This window comes from Vanacampus margaritifer, chromosome 2, assembly GCF_051991255.1.
Source record: "Vanacampus margaritifer isolate UIUO_Vmar chromosome 2, RoL_Vmar_1.0, whole genome shotgun sequence".
NCBI lineage: Eukaryota > Metazoa > Chordata > Actinopteri > Syngnathiformes > Syngnathidae > Vanacampus > Vanacampus margaritifer.
Window position 1 is genome coordinate 26,713,693 of NC_135433.1, and position 18,759 is coordinate 26,732,451.

Sequence of the window (18,759 nt, forward strand, 5' to 3'; positions counted from 1 at the left end):
ATTATGCTTTTTATTGTCAGCAGTTCACTCTTGACAATAGACTCCAGACTCTTATTTTAATTTTTAATTTGATTTAATTCTCAATTCTTGTGTCAAAACGAGCTTAGACTTTTTTTTGGGACACTAAACATTATGATTTTGATTCTGGATTTTTAACCCTTCACACAAGATTTTTGGCTCTAGATTCCAGAATATTCGCCTATTAGCTCCTAATTCAGAACTGATGAATTTGTTAAATTTGGACTCGCGATTTCTTTTATTCTTGGTTCTGGACTGTAAACTGTAGATATTAGGCTCTTGATTGTGAACAGTTCACTCTTGATTCTGGACTTTTCAGGCTTGACTAGAAGCTCTTCGCTATAGACTCCAGACTCTTAATTCTCAACTGTTGTCTTAAGACATTATAATGTTTTGACTCGAGTCCAGACTATCGATTCTAGACTTTTAACTCTTGACACAAGGCTCTCTATTTTTTTCTTTCTAGACTCTCGACTCTTGATTCTGGATAATAAAACCATTACAATTGAGTCAATTTGATATTTAAACTCCAGGATTCAAAAACAATAATATGACATTGTTTAAAGCAATAGGATTCTCTGAATAGAAGACATCAGCAAATATTTACAAATATAGACTTCAATTTATTGCACAATCGAGACTGGAGCAGAGACAGTTAATAGGTGCGATGGTCCACTCAAGACCACAAAACGGCGCCACCTTGAGCTCCTCAGTGGCATAGCAGTCCATCACATCCTCACTCGGGTCCCTCCAAGAGCATTTCCCTTTAGATACTAACAGGCTATCCAACACCTGTGACATAATCCAATTATATTTTTTTAAAAAGCCCAACTGCGTTGGCCCACGGTGCCGCCCAAAGGCCATTCTGTGGACGGGTTCCGCTTCCCGTCTGGCGCCAATATATGCCAAAATACACAGCGAGAGTCAATTATTTAACCAGACTGAAGCATTGGCATGGCCTTCCGCTACCGTTACGGCACCCTGAGAGGCGGGAAAGAACATAGCGTGCGTGTCCATGTTCCCTGTTGTTGACTTATGCATAGATTTACTTGCGCTAGCGTCCATTTTCTCTCTAAAAGTGATATACTGCTTGTATGTATACATGATCAACATACATGATATATTTACATAACGTCTATGGACTCAGAGCCCTTTGAGAAAAAAACAAAAAAAACAATGGCGAGGCTAACCACAAGCTAACTTGCTAGCGACTTTCATGCACTAGCAACAAATAAATCGTTAGCATCCTAATTTGGTAAAGTGAGACGTGAGTGACACAAATGACACAAAACTTTTTTTGCGAGTACATCCCGAAACAAAAGTGCAGTGAAGTGGCTTCGGTGTAATATCATGTGCATCAAAAAAAAAGACGCATAAATCAACATAAAAATCACACGTAAAATTCCTTCCTAAAACCCCCCCAAAAACCTTCAGTCACTCGACAATCCGCTCAACTGAACCACAGCGACACAGCATGTTGCCGTAGCCCAACCAGGTGATGTCGACCAGCTGTGGATGTTGCTCGAGCGGACCCGCCGAGTGACCCAAGGTTCGGCCGTTTGTGTTGTACTTTTGCAGCCAAAGACCAGCACGGGGAAAGAAAAAACCTGTGCTGATCTTTTTCTGGACAAAAGCGCACTACAGCGGAACCTTTTAAGTCAAACAGTCGTTCTTTCGCCTTTTTCTTTGGCTTTTTGGTGACAATCATTCCCAAAGGAGCGACCTGACAATTTACAACAGTTAGTGTTTTACACTTGTAAAAATGATTTTAAAAACCAAACAGGAAGAGTAAGGCGGAACTGCAATGCAAATTCCCAATGTTTGAAACTGTTTTCTTGTTTTCAACTATTTACTTAACTTAAGTTGTATGTAAAAAATAAAAATAAGTATCTAAAATACAAAAATGTATGAAAACCCTTTCCTGCTGTTTTTATAACACCTCCAATCGCATCAGGCTGTTTTCTTGTTTTTAACTATTAAACAGTGGTTAACATGTCTTTTACACTCATGACAGTCAAAAACGTGAAAAAAAAAGAATGCTAAAATGCAGGAAAGTATGTGAACCCCCCCCCCCTTTTTTTTTTTTTTTTTGCTGTTTTGATTATCTTATCTTCCACCAAAACCTCCAATCAAATGTGTGAGGTGAGTCGGGACTGTTTCCTTGTTTTTCACTATTTAACAGTGGTAAACTTCAACTCCACACAGGAAAGCCAGAGCCCGATTTCGATTCCCGCAGTTCCCGCTCTAGTGGCTCCATTTAATGGGGCATTTTTGTCCAATTTTCAGATGCGTGTGGCTAACATGCGCTGTATGGATACAATCAACATAATACTGTGCACTAACTTTCAAACCAAACTAAGTGGTGATGCTTGATGTCATTGATATGAACATCTTACAGTCTGCCACCCTCATCTAACAACATCCTTCAGCAGACTTTATAGCAGAGGTGGGAGTAAGTCACATGCAAGTCATAAGTCTCGAGTCTTAACCCTACAGTTTCAGGCAAGATCCAAGTTTCTGTTGCAAAAAAAAATAATAAATAAATAAAAATGAGCACGTTAAATGGAATCCCCACTTAATTTGAGGCAAGTTGAGTCAAGTCGTTTCTTGGGTGAAGCAAATGAGTCATAGAAAGTTGCATATATTCGCACATTAGCCACTTTGCACTCAGTATCTAATGTACTGCAATTACCACTGGATGCCACAAGATAGCGGAAAAACTCCCCCCCCCCCCTAAAATACTCCTCAACTCTCTGCAAAATAGTTCCTTGACATCAAGAAGCCACAAGATTGCAGCAAAACACTACTTTTGTCTAGATGAGACGTCACAACTCACCTCAACAAAGTTCCCTGATTCCACAAGATGGCGGCAAAACACTATTGTTTTGTCTTGTTGAAACTCTTAAACTCACTTCAACACTGAGGTGCAGTGTTGAAGTTAGGATTGCGTCAAAACACTACTTTTATCTTAATTAAAATCTCAACAACTTGAACAACATTTCTTGATAAAAGAATTCCAGAAGATGGCCGCAAAGCACAATTTTTTTCATGAATGAAACTCCTAACTCAGTTCATCATAGGTCCTTGATGTCAGGATGCTACAAGATTGCGGCAAATAACTATTTTTGCCTAAATAAAGCTCCTCAGCTCACTTTAACATAGCTGCTTGGCACTGAGCTGCCCCAGGGTGGTGGCAAAGTACTACTTTTTAACGCACTTCAACATTGTTCATTATAGTGGAAGTCAACCTTAAACATTTCTTGACAATATTATGTCATATGTGACCTCACTAGTCTAAACATGACATTCTGATTAATATTACATTTGTGGAATAAGCAAAATCCAGCCATTTTTATCCATCTCAGGAGGCGGCCATTTTGCCACTAGCTGTTGACTGAAGATGACATCACAGTCGCTCAACTCAAGCAAAGACCAATCACAGCTCACCCGTTTCCTGAAGATGAGCTGTGATTGGTTACCTGAGCTCTGAGCAACATTGATGTCATCTTCAGTCGACAGCAAGTAGCAAAATGGGCGCCCCCTGCTGCTTAACTCACTCCCTGCCATAAATTCATAAAATAAATAAATAAATAAATAAAAGATTATTAAAAATTAGCAAGAGTTTATTACATTTTTTAAATCTAATTAATCCCATGACTTCACTAGTTAACTCACGATTAATCACACATTTTATATCTCTTCTGAAATGTACAATAAAAAATTCTAGGTTTTCATACTCTTGTTATAAATAGTTCAAATTACTTTTTGACGTTTATGGCCATCAATGGCAGTTAATGAATTAAAAAAGAAAAGAAAATATTATTAAATATTTGGGGCGTCAGGCAATTAGTTTTTAATCGTAATTAATCACATGACTTCACTGGTTAACTCGCAATGAATCACAAATTTCATATCTGTTCTAAATGTACAATAAAAAAATTCTAGGTTTTCATGCTCTTGTTAACAAAAGTGGGATTTTTTCTTTTAACTAATAGAAATAGTTTAAATGATTTTTTGACATTTATAGCCATCAATGGCAGTGAATGAGTTAACTCATATTCCACTAACGCAATATTAACCAGAATACCATATTTAAACCAGTGGGGCTGCATAGAACATATTAAAGGCTTCCCCTTTAACACTAAGATGCCACAAGATGGCGGCCGAGCACTGTTTTTCCTCTAAATGATACTCCTTGAGCTCATATCAACATAGTTACATGCTACCAAATTAATGCTTTTCTTCTTTGATCTCAGCACAAAAACAGTCTAAAAATGAATGCGTTTATGGGTAGAAAGGATAAAAGTATACTGAAAATGCCTTTTATAGGTTGTCTCTATATTGTGACAAATGGGTTCACTTAAGTTCAAGTCTAAGTCAAGTCGAGTCTTTCCTAAGTTTTAGCAAGTCGACTTGAGTCTGGCTCGAGTCACCCCCACCTCTGCTTTACAGCATCTCCAACTAATCAGACCTTCACGGGGGCGTTGGGCCTCAGTCGGAGGGGCAATTGTAGCCGTTGATCCACAGCAGGTCGTCCAGGACGCCCCAGTGCAGGTAGAGGATGGAGCCCACCACCAGCACGTGCATGATCTGGTGGCTGTTGCACCAGTAGTCAAAGAGGCCCGGGCGGAAGCGCTCGGGGATGCGGGCGATGTTGATGACGCCGCCCAGCACGGCCAGCGCGTCCATGGTGAGGAAGTGGCGCAGCGAGGTGGGGCTGCCGCCGCCCACGCCCACCCAGCGCAGCACGAAGAAGGAGAAGCGGAAGAGCGCCTGCCAGGCGAAGGAGCGCAGGCGCCGCACGCTGCTGCGCGCCGTCACCGCGCAGTAGATGCCGTAGCTGGACAGCAGGATGTAGACGGACAGCGCCGCCGTGCGGATCAGCGGGTAGCACAGCAGGGTGCTGTACAGGATCGGCAGTGCCCCTGAAATGCAAACCGCGCAAACATTCATTTGCATACTGCTCCCAAAGACGTATTTATACGTTCTTTTTTATGCTAGAGCATACAGAAGGCTTTGATGCGGCCTCTGAACTGGAGAATGTTTGAGGCAATGGCAGTTATTACAAAAACGGCCAGCAGGTGGCAGCAGAGTAGAAGACATCAACCTTAGCTATATTCTAATGCTAATTGCTGCAAAACGGAAACAGATACCAATATACTTTTTTCCTGTTGAAAGAAGAGACTCTAATCTTTCTTTTGGTAGATTCCATGTTTTTATAGCAATCGAACACAATATTCTGTGGGCCTGGCAAAACCAGTCACAAACAGCCGGGAGCGAAGGGGGTTGCTTCAGTAAAAATTGCTGGGAGTGAATGAGTTGAGACAAACTATTTTTTTGGGATCTCTAGTTCTTTAATTATTCTTGAAAAAAATAAAATAATCTTTAGAATAATTATTTAACATTTTTTTCCCATTTGTTCATTGGATTTTATATTTCATAGGATGTATTATTACATCACAGAATTTAAATGTACTTTATGTATTTATTTAACTCCATTTTTATTTAATAGCCGTATGAATTATGTAAATTAATTTTTGTTTATTCATTAATTGTTTTTATTGGTTAATAGGACAATTTATTTTATTGAATTGGAATTATTTGATTGAATTATTGTGTGTTCTTTTGAGTGGATTTCTAATGGAATTTCTATGTTTCAATAAGAACATGAAACTTTTTTATTTAATGAGACTTAAATTTAATGATATTTTGAGATTTATTCTTTAATGGATCTAGAATTGAGTTTGTTGTGTTTTAACCTTTTTCAAAATGTTTTTAAAATTTCATTTAAGATCTTCTTTTTCTATTATTTAATAAAACTTTGTTGTTAATTAAATACTTGATTAGTTAAAGGAACATTTTATTTATTGTATTAAATGTGTACGTACTTTAATTGAATTTCTATTTTATGGAATTTGCAATATTTGATGGACTATTTTTATCTGATGGGATTTTCATTGATTTACAGAATTTGAATGAATTTATGACCATTTAAAAATGTTAATTAATAACATTCTTAATTATTTAAAGATTTAATGCCCTTTAATTATTATTATTTTTTTAAGTTAAAAGCATCACTGATTGTCCCACCTACCTAAGTGGGGTGAAATTCATTCTCCGCAATTGACCCATCCCGAGGGAGCGGTGAGCAGCAACAGGGGCTGCGCTCGGGAATCATTTGTTGATCTAACTCCCCAATTCCAACGCTTTATGCCGAGTGTCAAGCAGGGAGGTAAATAGGTCCCATCTTTATCATCTTTGGTATGACCCGGCCGGGGATTGAACCCGCAACCTCCAAGTCTCAGGGCGGACACGCTGTTAGTTGCCCAGCTCAGTCAAGAGGTGGTGGGCGGGACCAATGAGCGTTTTGGTTGAATTGCTAAGTTTTTTATTTCTGACGCAAGCATGACCTTGAATATTTCAAATAAAAATTCCACTTGATTAATAAAATGATTCATCATGATTGTGACTTTCTGTTTTGACTCTTGAGTTTATAATGACGACGATGATTATTATCATAGGTTTTGATTGCATATGGAGAGAAAAGGCCGGCTGGCCCTTACCCAGAGTGTTGATCATGCAAATTCCGCACACGTCGAGCTTGAGGAGGGTGTGGTAGACGGGCTCGCCGCCCTCGTGGTTCATGAAGAGGTGGTAGAGCACCGAGCCCAGCTGCGGCGACAGGCAGGCCAGGAAGTGCACCACGCCCAGCCAGGTCACGCTGATCTGGGACCAGGGGATGCTGAGCGGCAGCAGCACCAGGAAGCACAACAGTGGGATGCCTGGTACCGGAGGAGCATTACAACAAACCGGTTATGCTCACAAAGAACTTTGATTAAACAAAGTTGCCGTCATCGTCGCTCTTCTGCTCTATGTGATCAGTGGTTGTCAGACTTCTTTAACCAAATATAAAAAGTATTTCAAATACCACCATAAGGGCTCAGTGATTTTGAAAATAACCCAATTGCGGTTTCTTTCCCCTCAATATTGTTTTTTATAATAGATTTTTTTTTTTTAAAGGTCTTCTTCCCCTGTATTTTTTTTTAAAGAAACACATGCAATGAGTTCATCTGTATTGCAATCAAGAATATGAGATTTATTATCAATAAATGCGTTGGTCTTATAGGTTTGGCTATTGCTAAAATAAAGGCAAATGAATCATGAATCAATAAAAAGGATAGTTTATCAACTTAAAATAAAGTTAAAGGGGAAGTCAACCCCCCCCCCCCCAAAAAAAAAATTATTGACAATAATATGTTATATGCAGCCCCACTAGTTGCAATACGGTATTCTGGTTAATATTGCCTTAGTGGAATATGAGTTAAGTAGCAAAATCCAGCAGGTTTTATCAATATCAGAGGGTGGCCATTTTGCCACTTGCTGTCGAGCGAAAATGACATCACAGTTGCTCAGGTCTCAGGTAACAACCAATCACAGTGCAGATTCAGAAAACAGGTGAACCCTGATTGGTCGTTTTCTGAGGCCTGGGCAACTGTGATTCTTCAGTCGACAACAAGTGGCAAAATGAGCGCCCCCTAAAATGGATAAAAATGGCTGGATTTGGCTTCATAACTCTTACTCAACAAATGAAACATTAATCACAATGTCATGTTTAGACTAATGAGGTCACATATTGTGAAGAAATGTTTAAGGTTGACTTCCCCTTTAACTTAGTAAACAATTTGACATGCAGTATTGTAAGTCAACACAAACATTTTATTTTCAATATGTTGTATCACCCCCATTAGTCTAAACATGGCAGTCTGATTAATATTGCCTTTATGGAATATGAATAAAATCCATCCGTTTTTATCCATCTCAGGGGTCGGCCATTTTGCCACTTGCTGTCGACTAAAAATGACATCACAAGTGCTCAGGCCTCAGGAAACGATCACGGCTCAAAAAACAACCAATCACGGCTCAGCTTCACAAAGCAGGCTACCCTGATTGGTTGCTCCCTTAGCAATTGTCATGTAATTTTCAGTCCACAGCAAGTGGCAAAATGGCCGCCCCCTGAGATGGAGAAAAAATGAATGAATGAATTTTACTGCTGAACTCCCATTCCACAAACGCAATATTAATCCAAATACCGCGTTTAGGCTAGTGGACAGCATAAAACATATTATTGTAATGACATTTTTTGGGTTCACCTCCCCTTTCACAAAATTCCACCAAACAAGTATGCTACCCATACACTCCAAAAATGAATTGGTTAAAAAAATACCAATCTAGTAGGTTAAGCTCATATTGGCTTGATTAACCAATAGATTGGTTGACCACCATTGACCATTCCGGGTGGTTACGGGCATACCAATTTTATTGGTTAGCCAAACAACCAATGAAATTGGTTACAATAGCAAGTAAGTCTAGATAGATCCCTTGGAACTATATTTATTGTATCAATTGATTGTATTCTAAATGTATTCATTATTATAAGTGATTACAATATATTATATATTAAAAATAATAGTGTTTAAGATGGAAATGTATGTCTAGATAGATCAATAGGTGAGACCAGCTCTGTGGGTTAGTGGTAGAGTGTCCTCCCTGCGACTGGGAAGTTGTGGGTTCAATCCTTGCCTGGGTCGTACCAAAGACTATGAAAATGGAACCCATTTATAACCTCCCTTCTTAGTTGACACTCTGCATTATGGGTTGGAAATGGGGGGTTAGATCACCAAATGATTCCCAAATCCAACCCCTGATGCTGCTCACCTCATCCCCCAGGGGATGGGTCAAATGTGGAGAACGAATTTCACCCCACTTAGGTGAGTGTGACAGTCAGTGGTACTTTTTTTTAGGAATCCTATGACCCGCGGGATTCCCGAAAAAAATGTTAGCCTCTAACAGATTAACCAATCAGATTAACCAATCTCTTGGTCAGAATGACCAATTTGTATTGGTTGGCCCAATCACCAATATAATATATTGGTTGAAAACACCTACCATTCTAGAATGGTTGGTTTAACCAAAGGATCTGTCGGACGCATAACTACCAGCAAGATTGGTCAAATTTAACCCATTTTTTTTGTAGATTTGACCAATCTGTTTTTAGAGTGTAGTATAGCACATGGGCTCTCTCTATGGAATTGGTGTCTTAAATATTTTAATTGTGCCTAATGTTACAGTAATTTAAACATTATTATTATTTTATCTCAACTCAAATTTATATAGCGGATACATACAGAATATAAAAACAAAACCTACTGACCTTATAAGCAGTTTTTATTTTGTTTTTTAGAAAAATCAGCCGGTGCAATTTGAAAACGTCATTTTACTATACATTGCAATGTCTTTTATTTGAATTTGATTAATTGTTTAGCACTAGTTACTAGGGGTGTTAGAAAAAATTCTGCGATATATAGCGCGCAATTCTCGAATCGATTCGATATGCGGCCGAATCGATTTTTAAACATCAATTTTTTATGGGAATATTCAACAAAACGTCTTACTTAGGGTTAGGATTCACACATTAAGAATGGAAGAATTTTATATTAATGGAACATTAAGCCATAATATTTTATTTCAGTGCTGTTCAAACATGAAACAGACTGCAACCTGTTTGTTAAATGCAGTGGCTCAGTTATAAGCCTGAAGTTTCAGATAAATAAATACATTTTCATACAAATCTTACAGCGTACATGCACAAGTTAACTAATTTGTATTTTCTAAATTTGAGTTAAAAAAAATTGCAATAATCAATTTATAGATTCGCATCGGGATTAATCGGTATCTAATTGAATCGTGACCTATGAATCGTGATACGAATCGAATCGCCAGGTACTAGGCAATTCACACCCCTACTAGTTACTGTGATTCCTACAGAAAGTTTCCAATTTTGAATATTTCAAAATGTCCCCATCCTATCTTCCCATGGGAATTTTTACCTTCAAAGTGAAGTAAATGTTCTAACTTCTCTTTCTTTGGAACCATAACTTTAAATGTGTATACTGCAAAAGCGTAGAGTAGATAAGTTCAGTCAATGTGTGCGCACCGTGAGTGTATATATTTCCCAGCTCGTTGTGCAGGTAGAAGAGGCTCCGGATGCAGTCTTGCACAGAAGAGACGGGCCGGTACCCGGTCAGAACATACTTGTTGAACTGCAGGTGCGGGGGCGAACTGGCCCAGTCCAGCAGCCGCGGTCCGTTCAGGAAGGCCAAGGCGAACACCACCGACAGCAGCACGCCGCCGAACAAGCACATGAACGACTGCACGCCGATGTACACGTTTAGCAAGAGGACGGCCACGAGAACCTTGTGGGACACCATTTCCAAATGCGCTTGCTGGGTTCTGCTCCACTCAAGTCTGTCTCTCTATTCCCGCAACCGGGGAAGGTGGCCCCGCGCCGGGCCCGCCGGTACCTGGCTGAGTGTCATCCGCCGGGCAGAGGCGCCGCACGGCCGGCCGCGTACATGACGACGCCCGCACGGGTGAGTCATGGGGACAAAGTCAGCGTCGCACCCAAAGGACATATGCCAAGACTAACCCAGTCTTCATGTCAGAGACACTTCCTTGGCGCTAGCATTCCGGCCGGGCAGGCGGCCACGTCACAGGCACGGATGGTGCCGGCGGCCGACAAGGGCGCGCGTCCATGCAGCTCCGGGAGGATGCCGCCTCGCCTCGATCGGTCCCCAGCCCCAGTCACGGCGTTAGCATTCCGGACGTGTGGAGGTGTTTAGCTAACCGTCCCTGGTGCTCCCCCTCAACGTCTGAACGGGCACCAAGAGCGGTTGTCAGATCTGAGATTGGAGCTAGCAACGCCGGGCTACCGCCGTCCTGACGCCACGAGGTGGAGGGACGCTGCTTCTCCGGTTCTCTACACGGAACATGTCCATCATTATCCTCGCTGGGGTTAATAGAAGATTTTCTTTTCTTTTGGAACTGAATGGGAGGCTGTGGTGAAATCCCCGCAAGGCGGCCTTGAATCAGCTGCAACGCCTCGGCACCAGAAAGTCCGAGCTCAAACGGCTTACTTCCGCCCCTTATTTAAAACACAAACAAAAAAAAACGTTGACGCTATTGGAACACAATGATTCATTAACTTAAAAACATACAAACATTCAACATCCAAATATGATGTAAACAGTGACAATGACTGAATATACGTTTAACCAGGCTACGTCACGAACAGCAGGACCAAGACATTTACTTTGAAGGCCTTTTTCCACACATTCCGGTCTAGCGTGGGTTACGACAGCTACATTGACATTGCCGCTTACCTTGTAGTTGACATAGCCTCACTGAAAAGAGCCATTGTTGTCCTTTAGTAACAGCGGGAAGCGTGACATGTGGTTCCTGGGTGCGTGTGAATGACAAAAAACATCAACATATGCACGCAGACACGACAAAGACATTTCAAGCAAATGAGCGACGAAGCCAGCCTTGAAGTAATCTTGGTATGAAATATAATAACAAGATAATAACCAATCGTTACAATGAATGCAAGTCATCAAAGCTTCAAATTCAAAAGTTTCTTCTTGTACAATCGTAGTTTGTGTGTAGTAATTGTCAGTACAGGCAAAGTCATAATCGCATTGGATTGGATTATATTGAATATGGCACGAACATACAGAATGGCATGCTTTAGGTAAATATTCATACTGAGGTAAATATTGATTCTTGTAACGGGAAAGTGAGAGAGCCCTTGAGGCAGCACGGGTGGGTGACGCAGTGTAATCGTCTAAATGGAAGAGCAGCACCTGAGGTTGTGGATGAATCACTCAACCTCTCACCCCACTCTGCTGCCTCGTGACACATAACCGACCCGGATGAAAGACGTTTGTTTGCGTGAGAACGGAGAGGTGTCATTAATGTTACCCGCAGTTAAAGTGCAAAGACTGCGGTTGGAAACATATGGTTACAATGAAAGAAGAGGTAAATGTTGAACACCCAGGCGAAGGCCTAATAAAGCCTGATGATGCTGAAGTGGATTGGTCCGAAGAAGAGTTCAAATTGACCTAATATTGTGTATTAAAACCACAGAGACAGACGTACAGTATGTAGTATAAGCAATAGAGGTGCCAAAATGAATGACAATAGACAAATTAATCAGCAACCAATTACAGTAATCGTTTAGAGTTGTTTGACTTAAAATTGTTCGAATTCTGATTTCAGCCTCACAAAAGTAAATACTGTCTGATTTCTGTTGTCCTTCCTGAAAGCAAAGAAGACCTTTCCAAACAACTGCTTTCACTTTGGAAAACAAGGATCAACATGGTTGCCCTTTTTCTGACAAAGTACAGAGGAAACCAGCAAATTAATCAATATATAGATAAAACAAGTCAGTTTAATCTCCATAGTATTGTAATTGACATACCGTTGAACCTGCAGTAGCCTAAGAAGTGTATTGCAAACCAGTATCCCTTAAGCATTGATCAGTTGAGTACCCAATAAGTAAATCCTAGTTTACAAAAACGGTAAGTTTGCCACTCTCTTATGTGATATTGCTTAAAATGTTGTTCATTTAGTTTTGCTTAATAGGTACAGTATATGTACTTGGTCCCCAAATGCGGACAATCACAGTGCACAATCACACAGCACAACACGCTTAAGGATGAAACTCATAGTGACCAAGCATAGACCCCAGGGGGTCGTTCCAAAAGACAAGCCAATGATGAAAGCCTGCACTTCCCCTTCAGGAAATTGGAAACTTTATTGGTTACAAACTTTTAACAAATCTGATTAATATAACGGGCGGCACGGTGGATGACTGGTTAGCACGTCCGCCTCCCAGTGCAGAGGACGTGAGATCGAGTCCGGGCTTCGGCCTTCCTGGGTGGAGTTTGCATGTTCTCTCCGTGCTTGCGTGGGTTTTCTCTGGGTACTCCGGTTTCCTCTCACATTCCAAAAACATGCATGGCAGGTTAATTGAAAACTCCAAATTGTCCATAGGTGTGAGTGTGGATGGTTGTTTGTCTCTGTGTGCCCTGCGATTGGTTGGCAACCAGTTCAGTGTGTATCCCGCCTACTGCCCGAAGCCAGCTGGGATAGGCTCCAGCTCCCCCCGCGACCCTTGTGAGGACTAAGCGGTTAAGAAAATGGATGGATGATTAATACAACAACTTCAGAGAAAAAACGTGTGTGTGAGTGTACTGTATGTCTCAGTTTCTGTGTTGACAGGAACACCAACCCCCTGCGGACCACCAGTCCCCCCTCTCATCAAAAAACTGTCAAACCACACAACCTGTTTTTAAAACCACTATCACCCCACCCCCCACCCCCGCCATAAAATGTGGACTTAAAAACAATGAGGTGAGATGCTGTTGCACAGTTTGACACATCTATCCCTCTTTTATACAGACCTTTTAGCGGCACAAAAAAACAAGACAACAAAAGGTACGTTTACAAGGTATGATATTGATCTTTCAAATTGTGACGGATTTTTTTGTGTGTGCTGTAGTTTGGCGTGTAACTTTTATGAAGTATGTTTGACACCAGTTTCAATTCTTTGAACTAAAGCAGTGATTCCGTACCTTTATTGAACTATGGTACATATTTTAAGTATGGAAAATCTCACGGCACACCACTAAATAAAATTGTGGATACAAGTCAGTTCCCGGTACATACTTTCTGCCATCTAATGGGAAGGGCATTTATTATTTATTTATTTGTCTGTCACTGCTGGCATAGTGTGATGGACAAAGATACATTAATTGTTGTAAATAAATAATTTTCTCATCAATCAAGTGAAATTTGATCATTTCCCGTGGCACACCATTGTGCTCCGGCACACTGGTTGGGAATCACTACTATAAGGACAAATGTCTTAGAATACACCTCAATCATTGAATCTCAGTTTCGATTTTTCATCTGTTTAAGATGTGGAAGAACCAAGCGCCACAATACTTTAGTCTATCTAGCGTGCATGAAATTGCACTCATACCACAAAGCCCGAAACTAAAACTTAGCTAAAACCCTGACGATTCATCTGACGCTCTGATTACTAGTAACTCACATTGATTATTTGGAAGAAGCCTTAAATAGCCGATATATAGTGGCGTGGCTCAGTGGTAGAGCGGTCGTCTCACAACCCAGAGGTTGTGGGTTCTGAAGTTATTATTTGATTACTATATTAAGTGTAATCTTTGCGTGTTCAAAATAATTGCATTGAGATTTGATGAAGAAGCTTTCTTTGCAAAGATTTATTTGAGAGCTCTCAAAGACACAGTTAGGGAACTCACGTCTGAAAGCAATGTCGAGCCCCCAAGTATGTGTCAGACTACAAAACATCCCCTCATTTATAATCAAAAGATAAAAGGTTCCTCTTCCCGCCTCTTGATTGAACAAAGGACAGACATGTCGACTCCTAGGTTGAACAAAGGTATAATGTTGATGGTAAACAGACATGTTTATACAGTTCCCCTTCTTGCTCGGGGAACAGATAAGATTACACAGGATTTGACCTTAGACCTTATCATTTTACGACCAACTGACTACTGACAACAGACTCTGATAACTTCATGCACATTCCTATCTTCAATAGCTTTGAGGGTAAGAAGATCAAATAAAGTTCACAAAATCATTATGCCACTGTATTCTTTTAACTACACTCATGATTATATCACATCTACTGTATATGCTTATAAGTAAATTCGAAAACAGTAAAATTATAAATTGAAAATGTTAAATGTCTTCAGTTCGATCCTATGCCATTGTGACCATGTCGAATTATATCCTTAAGCAAGATACTAAACCCATAGTTGCTCCTGATGCTGCGTCATCAATAGGTGAACGGCTTGTAAGGTGGAAAAGCACGATATAAATGAATTACCAATTCTTTCAGATGTCTCTTATAGGAAGAACAATTTCCATGCGGTTGTGAAAACAGTTGTAAAAACCTGACATAACGTGCACACAAGTCTTAAAAGTTCGACTAAGCATTACACACCCCATGGCACGATAATACAAATATTTTCAAGACAGGATTTTCAGGTAATGACAGGCCAAGATAACTCACCAAAGAATTTGAGTTAACTAAAAAAAACATTCCTGTCGCTTCTGCCTTCCAGTCAAGTTGAAACAAGTTTGTTCATTATCATCACTGGGATTAAGTCACATTCATGCAAATCATGAGGCTCAAGTTTTAATCATGTCTCAAGTTACTGTGGAAACAAATCAAACAATTCAGGTCCTGACTGAATTTATAACAAGTCGAGTCGTGTCATTACTTTACATTACGGGTTAGGCAAGTCCGAGTGCGAGTCATGTACTGTATACACTACAGTCTTGCTCAGTCATAACATATTTGCACGTTTTCCACTTCACGCCAATGCTCCATACTAGCCTTAGTTAGCTGTAGTAACACATTCACCGTCAGTTTCTTTTTTGTTTTGAATGGTTCCAAAACAACTCTCTTTATGAGTTATTACTTTACGGTCTCCTCAATGTCTGGAAATGTCAGCAACACGTTTCCTGGTTTGTCTGTTTTTCAGATCCAACAATCAGTGTGCCTCCAAGGCAACCTCAACATGATTCTGTTGTATATTTGTGTTGCCCTTGCGCTGTTCCTGCCTCAACGTTCACATCAGTTCTGCATAGCGGGCTCCCCCAAGGAATGTTTCCAGGCAGCCATGGCTCCAGGCACCAATCTGGCCGGGGAAGGCTTCGATATCACCGAGATGAAGCGCAAGGGAGCATTTGTTCTGGACATGAATCGGTGGAAACGCAAGGACAAAACGTGCACCCTGTGTAGCAACCCCTTCATGGAGAAAGAGAAGCAGAAGCTTCCCCTGTCTGTGGTGGACTGGATGCCCACGCAGTCCTGCAGCGTCAATGTGGCCAGTACCATTCACCGCTCCAGTGAGGCTCTCGTCAACTCCATCAGCTCTTTAGTGGAAAACAACTGGAAGTCCAGTCTGGAGTTGAATGTTAAGCAGTACGAGGCAAAAGTCATGCTGGCTGGCACCCAGTCAAACATGGCCCATTACTCAATGGATAAGTCAAAGAACGACAAGTTCAGCTTTACCAGTCAGAAAATGTCCTGCAAGTACTACAGGTAGCAAGGTTAAGACTTATTCCAATGTTTTCCCCAAACACTTTGATCAGATTCTTTCTTTGCATTTTGGTGTATACAGCTACCGAGTGTCCAACAAGCCTCTACTGCACAGTGAATTTCGAAAAGCACTGAAGGAGCTTCCAAAGACATACAGCCCTGAGTACAAGCAACGTTTTTACAGACTAATCGACAACTTTGGCACCCATTACATCACAAAGGTACCAAAACTGTTGAATATGATTGACAGAAACAATGGTGAAATAATTGTCTTTGAATATAGGTGAAACTGGGAGGATCTGTCCACTCGGTGACCAGCATCAAACAGTGCCAGGCCAGCCTGCTTGGCCTCAGCGTGGATGAGGTGAACATGTGCCTGGAAGCCGAGGCTTCCATTACCACTAGCGTGGTCGCAGAAATTCAGACCAAACACTGCAAGAACGACATTGACAAGACGGAGAGCAAGGCGGCCTTCTCCAGCCTCTTTAACGACAGGCAAGAGCTTTCTCTCTACAGAAGATCCCTGGCCTGATGTCTTCTAAAAGTACCGATGAAGTCATGCTCTTCCAATTCCACTAATCAAGGCAGACGAATAGTTCAACCAGTGGCTAAATGTACTTGAGCTTTCTTCCACTTAAGTGGAGTATTGAGAAAAATCTGGGATCATTTATACAGATCTTTCCAAGACAATAAGTGTGTTTACTTCTGTTTATCTGGGTTGTGGGGCAGCAGTCCAAGTAGAGAACCAGAAATGTTTTGGTCTACAGCAAACTCGTGTTACAATTGGGGGATATACAGTATTTGTTTCTTAAGCTGCTGCGTGACATTTCATTTGAGGGCCGTATACAAAATAATCAAAGAATGCCAGGGCCACTTTTACATTGACTTTATTAAATACACTAAAACTAATAGTCAATCAATTATATTATTTTAGCTTTTTTTAAACAAGATTAACAGTTCAGGATTTTTCATGATCTTGGGGTGGCCCACACCCCTATATCCCACGAGAATAGATCCGCCCCAGCCCTGAGCCAATCTCCACATTCAGAATCAAAGAAAGAGTACATGTAATTGGTAATAAAATGACATTTTTTAAAGCAGTGTTTACTTAAAGATCTTAGTTAATCGGAACATTTTTGCTTCTGAGACTGAAATATCTGACTTCATTAATTAAATTAAAAAGATAAATATTTCTATTTTAGTTTTAAATAGTTTTGTTTGCCTATCTAGAAAAGCAGGCTGTGCCAAAAGTTATTTCCTGTATATGCTGAGGGCTGCTAGAAAATGGACGGCGGGCCACAAATGGCCCCCGGGGCCGTGGTTTGGACATCCCTGCTCCAGAGTGTCCTACGTCTGCCCCTACTGATTGCACATGCCTGGGAAACCTCATGTGCTGTGCTCCCGGATAACCAAACTCCTTACCTTATCTCTAGGGGTGAGCCCAACCACCCTGGGAAAAAACAACTCATTTCAGGTGTGATGTTGTCTATTGAGTCACTCACTATCCAAAACTTGTGAACACTAAATAACCTAAGAAAACCTTTGTCACTTATTTGCCTAAACAAATCACATTGACTTTGCATAGATTTGCACCCATCAGAAAACCCCAATCTGGCTCATCTTCCCAACAGGTTGACTGATATAAAGGGGGGTCACACCACAGACATGGACCTTCTCTTCTCTGCCGACAAAGATCCATCTGCCTACAAGGAATGGCTCAACACGCTGCCTCACTATCCAGACATCATATCGTATTCCCTGGAGCCTCTGCACGAGCTGCTGCCAAACAACAATCCTGTTCGGAAGAACCTGCGCTTGGCCATAAGCCATTACATCCTGGAACGAGCTCTGATGAGGAACTGCAGCGGGCGCTGTCAGGCCGGCATCAACAGCGACTCCCGTGACCCCTGTGTCTGCCAGTGCAACAACGAACGCGACGTAAACCCGGACTGCTGCCCAACCCGTAGGGGCATCGCCCGGATCATCATCACCGTCCAAAGGGCCGAGGGTCTCTGGGGGGATTACACCACTGCCACCGACGGCTACGTCAAGGTGATTTTCAACAAGCGAGAGCAGCGTTCGCCCGTTATTTACAATAACAACAACCCTCACTGGGCCGCCGTCGTGGACTTGGGTACCCAGGACTTGTTGGCGGCCCCTAAAGTCAGGTTTGAAGTTTGGGATCAGGACAGTGGCTGGGACAACGACCTTCTGGGAAAATGCGAGCACGTGCTTACGGCAGGCGTGAAGACGGACGTGTGCGCCATGCACCACGGAAAGCTTTTCTTCAAGTGGGATGTGGAATGTGCACCCAGTCTGGGCGGCATGTCGTGCGCCGACTACAAGGCTTCACCCATGAGCCAGAGTTTGATGAGCGTTTACGTGTCCCGCCATGCTCACCCTGTTCCACAAGCTGCACTGCTGAACATGGGTGTCTTTGTGCACACTCAGAGCACAAAGACAAACCAAAGTTTCGCTGATGTGTTTTAAACAACAAAGAAAGTCTGAATGAGTTTTGCTGGCATTAAAGTTGATCTGCAGTGTTGGTGTTAATTTACTGCTTTCAGTTCATTGGAATCGACATTTTAAACCTAAATAGCTTACATCATAAGAAAGGAAGTGGTGACATTTCCTGTGAACAAATGAGGCGTCAATAAGTGGCATGTGAAAGCAAATGTGTTAAATGTTATTAAGTCTCTAGGCCTTGTATTCAATTGGTAGGATGGAATAAATCAATACAAAGTCAATGT

At 41.3% G+C, this 18,759-nt stretch overlaps 2 protein-coding genes across 5 annotated transcripts; one reads left to right on the forward strand and one right to left on the reverse strand.

Annotated features, from left to right (window-relative positions):
• Window positions 1–620: 620 nt before the first annotated feature.
• Window positions 621–11,387, reverse strand: paqr4a (progestin and adipoQ receptor family member IVa). 2 transcript variants are annotated; one of them, XM_077556857.1, is made up of 4 exons: window positions 11,238–11,387; window positions 10,013–10,999; window positions 6,582–6,800; window positions 621–4,943 (listed from the first exon to the last, which is right to left on the reverse strand). In XM_077556857.1, exons 2-4 carry the CDS (start codon window positions 10,284–10,286, stop codon window positions 4,510–4,512), a joined length of 927 nt encoding a protein of 308 aa, XP_077412983.1. In that variant the 5' UTR covers window positions 10,287–10,999; window positions 11,238–11,387; the 3' UTR covers window positions 621–4,509. The 2 variants fall into 2 exon arrangements, with proteins under 2 accessions (XP_077412983.1, XP_077412984.1); XM_077556858.1 differs by lacking the exons at window positions 10,013–10,999; window positions 11,238–11,387 and adding an exon at window positions 9,906–9,978.
• LOC144043333 (perforin-1-like) lies at window positions 11,279–18,756 on the forward strand. Of its 3 annotated transcripts, none has more exons than XM_077556848.1 (5): window positions 11,279–11,414; window positions 15,450–16,012; window positions 16,092–16,230; window positions 16,293–16,504; window positions 17,641–18,756. In XM_077556848.1, exons 1-5 carry the CDS (start codon window positions 11,328–11,330, stop codon window positions 18,497–18,499), a joined length of 1,860 nt encoding a protein of 619 aa, XP_077412974.1. In that variant the 5' UTR covers window positions 11,279–11,327; the 3' UTR covers window positions 18,500–18,756. The 3 variants fall into 3 exon arrangements, with proteins under 3 accessions (XP_077412974.1, XP_077412975.1, XP_077412976.1); XM_077556849.1 differs by lacking the exon at window positions 11,279–11,414 and adding an exon at window positions 13,272–13,353; XM_077556850.1 differs by lacking the exon at window positions 11,279–11,414 and adding an exon at window positions 13,298–13,366.
• Window positions 18,757–18,759: the final 3 nt, after the last annotated feature.